The sequence below is a fragment of the Eubalaena glacialis genome, chromosome 15, assembly GCF_028564815.1.
Source record: "Eubalaena glacialis isolate mEubGla1 chromosome 15, mEubGla1.1.hap2.+ XY, whole genome shotgun sequence".
In the NCBI taxonomy this organism is placed as follows: Eukaryota; Metazoa; Chordata; class Mammalia; order Artiodactyla; family Balaenidae; genus Eubalaena; species Eubalaena glacialis.
The window spans coordinates 43,579,393-43,592,090 of record NC_083730.1 but is presented as its reverse complement, the minus strand read 5'-3'; the positions used below and the strand labels follow the sequence as shown (position 1 = coordinate 43,592,090).

General features: G+C 39.7%; 1 protein-coding gene across 9 annotated transcripts in view; it reads left to right on the top strand.

The window, feature by feature from the left end:
- The window catches only part of DTNA (dystrobrevin alpha), a 386,149-nt gene that overhangs the window by 284,301 nt on the left and 89,150 nt on the right, over positions 1-12,698 (top strand). For all 9 annotated transcript variants that reach the window (XM_061170129.1, XM_061170131.1, XM_061170130.1 and 6 more), the window contains one exon: positions 6,590-6,803. In XM_061170129.1, the coding sequence (XP_061026112.1) occupies positions 6,590-6,803 (214 nt within the window). The remainder of the gene's footprint in view (positions 1-6,589; positions 6,804-12,698) is intronic.

Genomic DNA, 12,698 nt, shown 5'->3' with positions numbered 1-12,698 from the left:
TCCCCAGCTGCAAGCCCTCTGAGAGCTTTCTTAAGGTTTATAAGTCAGTGATTGTCAAGAGTCACCTGGAGAGCTTTGTCAAAACCCTTTGCCCACCCTGCTAGATTTTGGAATCAGTAAGTGGTAGAATCTGGAATTGGGAATTTTGAGGAGCCCTATTTCATGAAGTGTCTTTTGATTTTCCTATCCTATCTGTACCCTCTCTTCCAGGTTTTACCCTACTTATATGATTCTCCTACTTCTCATAAAGTTTATGACCTCGGTCATTTCTATCTGGTATAAATGAGTTTGGCATTTTTGCACTTATCTCAGGGATACTTGGATTTAAGTCATCTGTATCTATGAAATAAAGAGTCCATCTCTCGTTAATAGAGTGTAAGACATCAGCAAACAGATAAGAAACATCGCTTGAGATCAACAAACTCTTCTCTACCCACATACAAACATTTCCTCCCACCCCCCCATCCTGCCTCTGACCCAGCCATTTTCTTCCTGATATTGCCTGAATTTAAGGCAAACTATTGAAGCTTTGTCTATTTCCATTTATTTATAAAGACAGACCATGGCATGTTATTAATAAATGTCTGAAATTAACATATAATTTTTAAGATTCTGTGAAGTACTAAATATTGCTTTTAAGAATACATTTTGTCGGGACTTCCCTGGTGATCCAGTGGTTAAGACTTTGCCTTCCAATGCAGGGGGTGCAGGTTCAATCTCTGGTTGGGGAGCTAGGATCCCACATGCCTCGGGGCCAAAAAAACCAAAACAAAAAGCAGAAGCCATATTGTAACAAATTCAATAAAGACTTTAAAAATGGTCCACATCCAAAAAAAAAATCTTAAAAAAAAAAAGAATACATTTTGTCTATTCTTGATATGGTTAATGTTATCTGAATAATTTCATTATGCAAACTGATGTCTTGTGTAATATGTTAGTATAAAACGTATGCAGTTTTATAGATGAGGAAACCCCACTTCTTATCACCTGTGCGTAATAGTAGGTGCCCTGTGATGGACATTTAAAGCTTGATGGATATTTAGTAAAGTGTGCACAGTGCCATCTAGTGTTATACAGTCATCATTGCATGACCTGAATAAATTCCTCGTTTTCTAAAATGACTTGATAGCTCAACAGTAGCATACTTATACAATTGTCAGACCTTTAAAACAGACCTCTTAAAAACTTCCTAATGACTCTCAACTTAGCACATTTCTTAATGTTCCTACTTAATTAAGCAAAAGGCTTGTGATACTTACCTTTTTCAATAATAATTAATAGATATTGAATGCTTGTTATGCACTAAGCACTATGTGAAGTGCTTTACATGGATTATCTCATTTGCTTCCCACAATAACCCTGCAATGGAAAAGCTGTTATTGTCCACATTTTTCAGATGAGAAAACTGAAACGTAAGGACGTTAAGTGACTTGTTCAAGGTCATAATGGATAGCCAGTAGGGAAACCGGGTGGAGACCCAATCAACCGCCCAGGAACTTGTACTACTCTGTGCTGTGATCTGAACCTCTCACAGTAGTTACCAGTGAAATAAAGCTTCCAAGAAATCTTTATGAAAGCAGGCCTTCCTTACCAGGTCTCTGTTAACAAATACAGTGAAATCAATTCAAACTCCACTAACGCAGAATATTTGACAACCAAACTGAATAGGTATCTGCTTTTGTGGCTGGGATGGTGTTTGTGCTTCTCTGATATCACCTACATAATATATGCTCAAAATTGTATGTTAATTAGTTTATTGAATTTGGAGGACTGGGCTAAAACTTAAGTTTGGATTCATAATAAATCTTGTAAATTAATAATAGCATAGCATGGCTGCAGATCAGAGAGTGTTTAATTATTTTAACACTAAAATATTATGTGCCAAGCCCTGTGGTCAGCACTTGTGTATACCTTTTCTCTTTTATCTTCACTACAACTCCCTCTGGGTGGCATCATCTTTCTCATTTCTAAAAAGGGAATGATAAACTGTATAGAGGTGAAATAACTTGCCCACAGTTTTACAGTTATTAGTGGAGCCAGGAGTGAAACCTCAGTCTTTGTGATGGCAAAATCTGTATCATTTCCACTCTGCCACTCCTAGAAAATAGTGTGCATAATTTTAGTTGTCTGCGTACTGCCACCCGCTCTGTAAAAATGCCACAGTCTCTTACTTGGACTAGAGCGATAGGCTCCAGCGATTTCTGCATGGGTGCCTGCCCATCTCTGTTCCTTTCTTCCCTCACTGTCAGAAATGATATTTTTAAGCTGCATTACTGACCATGTCACTCTGTTGTCCAAAACCCATGTCTTAGCATAAAGACCAAAATCTTTATAGCGGTTACAATGCTCCTCCGCCATATCTTGTTCTTCAGGCCCCTTCACGACCATATCGTAATCCCGTTTTGTACCTGGCACCCTGTCTGTCACAGTAAGTCATGATTTCTGATTATCTGTTTGTGTGATAGTGAGGCATGCCTGTATCCCCACCAGACCGTTAGTCCATGAGGCAGGAACCACACCTCTATGGTTTGCCATCGAGTCCCCAGGACCTACCACAGTGCCCAGCACATAATTATGAAAACTAGTTTTTTTAAAGTCACTTATAACTATCTATTCTCACAGCCAGAATTAGTATTTTACTTTTCCTTATATTGAGACCTTAGATGTGTAAAGACACAAATATGGAACAGATTTATTTTTAATAACTTTCATATGATTTTCAGATGTTTTACTTGTCTATCATCATAGGCCATTATTATTTCCTATGGTACATGCCTTATTCCAAGCATTTTACCGGCATCATCCCATTTAACCTTCATAGTCATCATCGGAGGGTAAGGACTGTTATCAGCCCCACTTTTCTAAGACGAAGATCCAGAGAAGTCAAGTAATTTGACTGTTGATGTATCTAAGATTCAATCCAAGGCTTGTGTGATTCTTCATGACTACGCCTTGTTGTGTCTTTAGCAATTGAATGCATCCTTAGAAGACCCTGTTTCACTGTTGTCATTTCCTTGTCATGCACTCACTTAGCCAACAAATATTCATTAAGCTCCTATGATGTGTGAGGCCCTGTGACAGTGCTAAGGGTGTGAACAATTATCATGACAGGCAGTCTCTTTCTGTGGCATGTGTGATGCAGAGGCGGAAACAGATGACCAGCTGGTCTGTACAGAGGTGGAAACAGATGACCAGCTGGTCTGTACAGAGACGGAAACAGATGACCAGCTGGTCTGTACAGAGGCGGAAACAGATGACCAGCTGGTCTGTACAGAGAGTCCACAAATACTGTGATGGGGAAAAACAGGATTCTAAGGTGACACATAGGAGCGATACAAAACCTAGAGGCAGGGGATCCAGAAAGACACCCTTGAAAAAATGGTATTGACACTAAGTTACGGTGGATGAGACATAGATACGAAGTAAATGAGGCCAGATCAAAAAGAACTTTGCAAGACATGTTGAAGAGTTTGGATTTCAAATTAATGGGAAGTTATTAAAGGACTTTCAGCAGCATACAAGTGACATGTCAGATTTGCAGTTCAGAAATATCACTCTGACTACAGTGTGTAGGACGAATTGGAATGGAGAAAGAATAAAGACAAAAGAACTGATTTAGTCAACCAATAAGAGATAATGAAGACAGCAATGGATGATGGAATTGGGTGATGCGAATAAGGGTCCATGGAAATGGAGGCATTAAAGTGACATTTAAGAGATATATTCATAGGACTTGGTCACTGAGAGCATGTGGGATGTGAGGACCCAGGGATGAAATGCAGATTCTGGCTGGACCGGGGGAGGGACGGGGGCTAGTGCCATTCACTAGAGAAGGGAACCCCAGAGAAAGTGGGTTTGGAAGAGAAGAGGTGAGTATAGTCTGGACACACAGAGGCTAAATTGCCTAAGGAACCTCCCTGTGGGTCTGTTGGCCACTCCCATGGACCTGTGTTATTCCACTTGTGGGAATCCTGAGGGCCTCCCTGTGCTCTACAACGTCTCCTAGTCTAGTCGTCCAGACTATCTCCCTCCACCAGCAGCCATTTCCTGCCTTGTAGCCATCTCCCTCCTGTGCTCAAGTTCACGGTCCATATTCCTCTTCTCCAGTGCCTGTTTCATGTGATCCATAGCCAGGATCCAGATCAGAATAGTTCAGCAGCCCACTTCCTATGGTTACCTGGGCACAGATACCAATCAGAACGATGGGGGAGATCTCATCATCACTGCTCTCTTTGTACCCTGTACCCAGACATCCCCAAGGACTAGATCCAGAGGATTTGTAGATCAAACATATAGGGAATAATTATAGGAATACCAGCTATTTCCCTCCAGAAAATTTAATTAATAAATAAATTCAACTTGTAATGCCATCTCCCTTGGAGTATCTCACTTGCTAAATTGAAAAATTGGCTAAATAACATTAAGAAATACAAAGAACATCCTTGTTATGTGATATACAGAGAAGGTTGCAAAATTGGAATCACATCTGAATTCATCCAAATCTAATAAATATTTAAGTAATTCAGTTGGAAAGTGATTTGTATTCCTCTGCTCCAAACCAGAGATATGCCAAAAAGTTTTCTTTTGACATGACTCACATTATTCATTTGTTCTTGTATAATGTATTGTACCCATGTACCCAGCACTACCACTTTTGATTTCATACATTTTTCCATTTAATGAACACAATCCCCACTTACAGATGAGGAAAGTGAGGCTCTAAGTCAAGGCTAAAAGGGTATGCACTTGTAGTAGAAGAGCTAGATGTGGACCTAGGTCTTTGGACTCCAAGTCTGGTGTTAATTTCAACTTCAAGTCCAGGATCTCAATAGATGTTAGTTTTGTTTTTCAAATATAGTATCAGAAGTGAGCAAAGAGATAGGAGACTAAAACTTGAAAGTTGTTGGTGGAAAAGCATATGTGGTGTGTATAGTTCTCAGGAATTAAAACGTAAGTATATACTTCATTGAGAAAATCAACATATTTATTTTCAAACACCAAAGTGTAATGAAAAGTGAACCTTAAACTTGGTGAAGATGTGGAAAATCTGGAACTCTCACACTCCTGATGGGAGTGTAAAACACTACCACTACTTTGAAAAACACTTTGGAAGTTTCATAATTAAACATACACCTACCCTACAACCTAGCCACTTTGTTTCTAAGTATTTACCAAAAGAAATGGAAGTATATGTCTATACAAAGATTTGTACATGATTGTTCATAGCAGCTTTATTCATAATAAACAATAACTGGAGCGACACAAATGTCTGCCAACGGGTGAGTTGATAACCAAATTGCGGCATATCCATTTAACAGAATACCATTCAGCAGTAAAAAAAAGGAACAAACTATTATCATGCAACAACATAGATGATTCTCAAAAGAGTTACACTACATAAAAGAATACAGACCAAAAAAAGAGTACATATGGTATGATTCCAGCCATATAGAATTCTAGAAAATCGTGATGGAAAGCAGATCTGTGGTTGCCTGGGGTGGGGAGCAGGATGGGTCAGAAGGTGCATGAGGTGACCTTTGGGGCTGATACACGTGTCCATCGTCTTGATTGCGGTGATGTCATCTGGGAGTGTCATAACAAGACCTCGGGGTGAACAGGAAACAAATAGAAATGGATTTCTTGACTATCCTAGTGAAAGTAACCATGACTTAAGTTACACGAGCTTACTAACAATGGAACCAAGAAACTGTTCTTGATCAGGTGAGTTAAGTGATCTGTGCCTTAGTTCTACTGCTGCATTGTAGAGATAACTTTTCCTTCTCCCCTGCCTGCCTTCCTGCTTACTTTAACTTTCCCTTTTTTCTTATTTCAAACCTCATACTACTAAAAATACGTAAATAAATGAAAATATTTTAAATGCTCAAATGCAGTTTTGATAGCCTTTCAAACACTAGAATTTAAGTGTTGGTTTTCTCTTTTCTTTGTAAGGGGTCAGTGTGTACAAGTGGGAAAATGCTTTAAAGCCACATAGACTTGTTAATTTTAATCACAAGTACTATATACTTCAGAGTTGCTAAGAAACTAGATCTTAAAAGTTCTCGCCACAAAAAAGAACTGATAATTATGGAACATGATGTGTTAGCTAACGCTATGGTGGTAATCATACTGCAATATAGAAATGTATCAAATCAATATAGAAATGTATCAAATCAACACCTGAAAGTTACACAGTGTTATATACCAATTATATCTCAATATTTTAAAAAGCCAACTAGACCTGGATACAAATGCCAGGTGACTTCCCTTGGACCTTTGCGTTTGTCAGTTAACTTCCTTGATCCTCACATTCCTCACATGTAAGTATTTCAAGGGTCTATTATGAAGAATAGAAATAACTCTCTACTGTGATGTTCAGAAAATCATTTGTTTGCTGTTACACATTGTACATCAGCTCTTTGAGATCCTGCACTGTGTGCCTGTACTGATGTCAACTCCTATAGCAGTGGAACACATACCGAAGCCTATGAGGCACCTTGACAAAACAGGACAGATGGTACATGTATAATAATGAATTTACCTTTCCACGCACTCTGGTCTGATGTGTCCACTCTGCTTTCATTGTATGTAGTGCACCTGGTGGACATTTGGAACGTCATAGAAGCTCTGAGGGAAAATGGTCTGAACAACGTGGACCCAAACATAGAACTCAACGTGGCCCGATTGGAGGCTGTGCTCTCCACCATTTTTTACCAGCTCAACAAAAGGATGCCAACCACTCACCAAATTCAGGTGGAGCAGTCCATCAGCCTCCTGCTAAACTTCCTGCTGGCAGCCTTTGATCCGTAAGCTCCCTCTGAATATCTGTGACTTACTACATGTTCGGTCTCCCCTTCCTCTTGCACTTCTTGGTCTTTGTTCCAAAGAATTTTCTAGAGTGACCAACTGCTTCTTTTTTTCTTGGTCGGATACTTATCTCAATAAAGTTTCTATGTGTTTAATATAAATTTTAAATGCTTTGGAAATGACTTAGAGAGTAAAATAGCTCCATAGGAAATGGAGGACAATTGTATTTTATGTGCTGACCTTTATTTAACTCATCCCACGCTGCCTAGAAGCTATGGACGCTTGGAAGCGTTGCGTGATAGGCCTGTGGAGCGATTTAATGAACCATGATGTGGCAGGATGTTTTTAAAGCTCTCCTTTGCAAATTGTCTAAGACAGTGCTTCTGAGGCGTCATAACAAGACCCCAGAGCAAACAGATGTTGAAAAGGGTTCCTTCCTTGACCAGCCTAGTAAAAGTAGCCGTGACTTGCATTAAATGGACTGCTCGATAATGTACCATGTAAAACAACATGATGCCATCCACACGCCACGACTGAAACTCAGCCTCATTGTCTTATAACTTCCCCTCGCAGACTCAGGGAATTTCAGAACTGTCTGAGATCTTAAAGACCATTCTTCCAAACCTCTCATTTTACAGATGAAGGACCCGAAGCACAGAGAGATTGTCACTTGTCCAGTGACAATCGGCAGGTCCAGTGGCTCTCAGCATGAGAGTGGCAGAGTGGGAATTTAGAGATTCAGCTTCGATTTTTTTTTCCAAGGCACATGTGGCAGCCCTGTGAAATGTAAAACCTCCCCTGAATCCCATTATCAGCCGACAATTTCAAAGGGGCTTTTGCTGATGGCCCCTAGGCTAGATATAGGATCAGCACCTCCAATTTCACCCCTGGTTTTGAATATTAAGGAGGAAAATTGCTAGCTTGACCTTTCAGCAATCCCATTTTAAGACTCTCAGAAGATTTTGCTTAGTCTCGTTGTCTAGCCAATGCTTGGAAATATTTAAACCCAGCACTGGAGATGTTCCAGCCAGGCTAATGTTATTATGCCACTCACAAAAGTCACCAGCTGTCACTTTGCAACCTAGCGTGGTGACAGAATTGTACGTGCTCAGTTTGACCAGTATACATTATTGTCTCCATGTTAATATTTTGAGAAATTCTCAAGTTGAAATAAACAAGCGGTCCAGCCTGACAGATTCCACGCTTAGTCTGTGCAGCCTTTAGAAGTGATGTACTGCTTTGGGCTAATCACTGTGGTAGCCAAGCGACAGGGCTGGGAGAGGAAGATGTGGTTCCACATGACAGGTGGCAGAGTGGGACCAAGCCGTGGAATTTCTATAACAGAGTTTCTGTCGTGTCCCCTTAGCAAGAGCATGGCAGCTTTCAGACCTGTTACTGAAGTCTTCAGGAGCCTTATTTGTTATAACAATGGAAAATGTAAATAGAGAGAATTTCCTGCTACATTTTGGGGTATTTCTAGAGGATTCATAAGGAATCAAAGCTAAAAAATAATTTGGACCAACTCTGTAAATACAGAAATGGGGCCAAATTAACAATAAGGATGGGGTATTTTGTGAAACAGATGGGGCTTAACCTAATAGACTTTTCACTTTTGTTTGGAAATATTGGGAAGAGCATTTCAAAAAACAGAGCTGTAAGTGTTCTCTAAATAGCTATGATAATGTAGCCGAATCATTGCAAGAGTGTTGGATGCTAAGCTTAAGGATTATACCAAGGTAAAGAGTAGTTCACACAAATGTTCAGAAGAAATGTTTGATTCCTAATCTTCTTACACATAGGAAGGCCCCTGATGTATTCTTTCAGTAATCTCATTGTAGTAGATTTAGAAACACATCCACCCAGAGAAATCTCATTGTAGAGATTCACAGACACATCCACATAGAGACTCCAGTCTGCAGATACTTCTGCCTGCTCTCTTTTGGCAGAGCAGATGAATACAGGCAGTTCTACTGAAAAACAAATTTTCTGTCTGATGGATTTTGAAATTTTAGACAATGTGAGAGGTAAGCCATCAGGAAGTCCCACTACCTGGAAATACAATTTAGAAGTGAATATAAGAATAGAAACAAGAATAAAATGACTATTCAATTCTATCTCTTATAATATTAAACTTCTAATTATCCAATTGAGATCCAGTATGGAAATCTGATGTCACTTCCTACTACCTGTCCCATAGTACCCAAATATTTATTTTTTTATTTTTTATTGAAGTATAGTTGATTTACAATGTTGTGTTGATTTCCGCTGTATAGCAAAGTGATTCAGTTATACATATATATACATTCCTTTTTTATATTCTTTTCCATTATGGTTTATCATAGGATGCTGAACATAGTTCCCTGTGCTATACAGTAGGACCTTGTTGTTTATCCAGTCTGTATATAATAGCTTACATCTGCTAATCCCAAACTCCCACTCCATCCCCCTCCCAACCCCCTCCCCCTTGGCAACCACAAGTCTGTTCTCTATGTCCATGAGTCTGTTTCTGTTTGTAGATAGGTTCCTTTGTGTCATATTTATTAGATTAGATTAGATTCCACATATAAATGATATCATATGGTATTTGTCTTTCTCCTTCTGACTTACTTCACTTAGTATGATCATCTCTAGTTGTATCCATGTTGCTGCAAATGGCATGAATTCGCAGAACCCAAGTATTTAAGGGAGCCTTCTGTATTTTGGTAGACATGAATGAGCCCAATACTGGTAGATCAATGCTGTGCTGTTTACAAAATCACTGAAACATTTAGGAGATTTTCCCCTCATTTGCTGTATTTTAAATGGACATACTAAAAGAAAAAGAGAGGAAAAATCCAAAATAAAAGAGTTAGAGATGCCTTAACAACTTGGACTCTAAAGAGGTAATGTAAAAAAAAATTTAAAGGAAAGACAGTAATTTAAACCCATGAAGAATAAGAACTTGCATTCAAAGAAATATGTTCATTATTTTGCTTATGCCTTAAAGTTCACCAGCCCCAGCCAGTTGAACTCTGCCAAGAAATAGTGACCTGAGATGAGGATCAAGGTCCACTTGACTTGGATGCATCCCTGGGAACCAGACTCACTTTCCCACAACCATAGTTCCCCAAAAGTAGCACCCTTCTGTTCCTCTCCCCGCCAGAATCACCTGGATCTCAGTTCTCACACAGGCATGCTCGCCGCAGGCTGTAGTCAGTTTCCCGGTTGTCAGGTTTCTCTGCTCTTTGGCCAAGTCAGCCTCAAGATACAGTACATCACTACATACACAGGATGATTCGTAGACTGTCAGGAGCTAGCATGTGCCTCCGATGGCCTATGCCATGCTTGCTGTCCTGTCACTGAATAGGCAGTCCCTTCTGTCTAGAAGGTTTTTGTGTTGATCACTTTCCTTCTAAAAATGGATACTTGGGAGGGATATCACCCAGTGCGCTATTAAGCAAACAACTTCTAAGCAGACCCTTTCTACAGCCAGAAGCTTTCTTCTCTAAGTGTGTCTAGGGAAATGGAGGGGTGTGCCTGGGAAGCATGGGAAAGGAGGTCTCAGAAGAAGGGAGCAGGGCTGAGAGGGAAGAAGAATACGAGGAAATGACCAGAGCCCTGAGTCAGTCTCCTCCTCTTCTGTCTTTCCTTCTGTGTCCCCCAGCAACTGGCCTGCCTTGCCTCCTCCCCTGTTTGCTGGCAGGAGCCTTCCCCTGAGGCTCTGTCTTTCAGAACCCACTAACTCGGCAGCCCTTTTCCTCTCACTTCTCGTCCATATCCCAATGGGGGTGAAAATCTCTTTGAAGTGTTCTAAGGACTTTTTATGTTATTACTTTTTAGGGAATTGAAAGTAACAACAACAAAAAGATGGCAGAAAGGTACAAGATGAAAATAATTCTTTAAAAAAAACACAAAAAACATATATACCTTTATTGAGGTATAATGGTTACCTAGAAGATAATTCTTCAAAGTTGATCATGTATGGCCTTTTGGAGAGGTGGGGTCACAGACGCTGATACACTGTGAAGCCCTTCAGCTCTCATGGCCAAGCTGCTCACCCTCTGCCACGTCCCACTGTTCCTTGAACATGACTCTGGTAGTCTCTTGAGATGCCTGTCTCTCTGCTTATCTGACTGACCCCCACAAGCTACTTTCAAGTGGGACCATGTCTTTTTCTTTATATGTACAGCACCTGAGCCAATATCCAGCTCATAATGAATCAGTGAGTGAATGAATAAATGAATGAAAATCAAAGGTGGGCTTAGCTCTTATCACACTAATTTCTTTTCATTCTTTTTCTGAGATTAAGTCCTCCTTAATCTCCAAACTTTTACTAAATCTAGTGGGTCTAAGTTTGCTCGGTCATCTAGATTCATACCCTCTGTTTTCACTTCTCCTCCACAGAGAAGATCACTAGATGTCCCTGGTTACTAATGTGGGTGATCCCATTTTCACAGAAGACTTTAACGTGCTTCTCGTTACCCTCTTCCTGCTTCCCCGGGAAACACTAACATCAACTTCCGTCAGTTGACTTAATCTCATTTCAATTCAGGAGCCTCCCTTCTTGGCACAGTTCCTCATAAAGTAGATTATATGACAGGGGCCTCACTTTTAGCAAATATTATTTCCACATATATTCAAAAACTCGAAGTAGGACAATGATATATATTAAACAGTGGTTTTTCTATTTTTGGAGGTCAATTCTTTTTTTCTTTTTTTTTTTAATGTCAAGTCAGATTTTTTTTTTTAACATCTTTACTGGAGTGTAATTGCTTTACAATGGTGTGTTAGTTTCTGCTGTATAACAAAGTGAATCAGCTATACATATACATATATCCCCATATCTCCTCCCTCTTGTGTCTCCCTCCCACCCTCCCTATCCCACCCCTCTAGGTGATCACAGAGCACCGAGCTGATCTCCCTGTGCTATGCGGCTGCTTCCCACTAGCTATCTATTTTACGTTTGGTAGTGTATATATATCCATGCCACTCTCTCACTTCGTCCCAGCTTACCTTTCCCCCTCCCCGTGTCCTCAAGTCCATTCTCTACATCGGTTCTTAATGTGAATTATCTAATGATGATAATAATATTATAATTATGCTAAGATGCACTCAGCATTTACTGTGTGCCAATAATCTTACTGGTTTGGTGTTACATTATTATAATTTTCGAGGTTGAGTAAGTGATGAAGCTGAGACATAAAAAGGTTAGATAATTTGCAGGTCATACAGCTTCCTACTAGGTGAGGTAAGTGGGGGAAAATCCTTTTGTTTCAGGCATCAGTTTAAATTCAGCTCTATTCATGCTTTCTGTTTCATCTTTTTATATGAGAATTAATGTGCTTTTTTCCCCCAGACTTACCCTGCTTATTACAGGATATTATTATTATGCTCACATTCCTAACCCTTCCAGTTTGTGATCTTTAGACATATTTGACAGAGTGTATGTGAAAGAGCTATTTGGACTTAACAAGTTTTACACTGTAGACTTACAGTTTTATGACAGCCATCCAGAGCTCCAGATCCATCATATAATAGTCTTTCATAGAGAATACAAAATTCTGGAATTTTCCTCTTTGTTTGACATCTTGAACCTTGCTGAGCCATTTGAATATCCTTTCCCACTGCTGAGCCCCCGACATGATGAAAGGTACCACAGCACTATTTCAGATGCATGGATATGAAATAATCCTGGAACTCTGCCAAAATCCTTCTGCCTTTTGAGTTGTAAAAATGATTCTGATGTTCAATGCAATATGCACTGCAAAATACACCAACAAAATGTGTTGTTTACATGTGAGGCTCTATGGATGGGTGAGAATGAAGGAAAAAGAGAAGAGTCACACGAAACCAAATGTTCTTCTCTTGGCGTTTTATTATGTATGTGCCTCCATCTTTAAAATGTACTTGGCTTG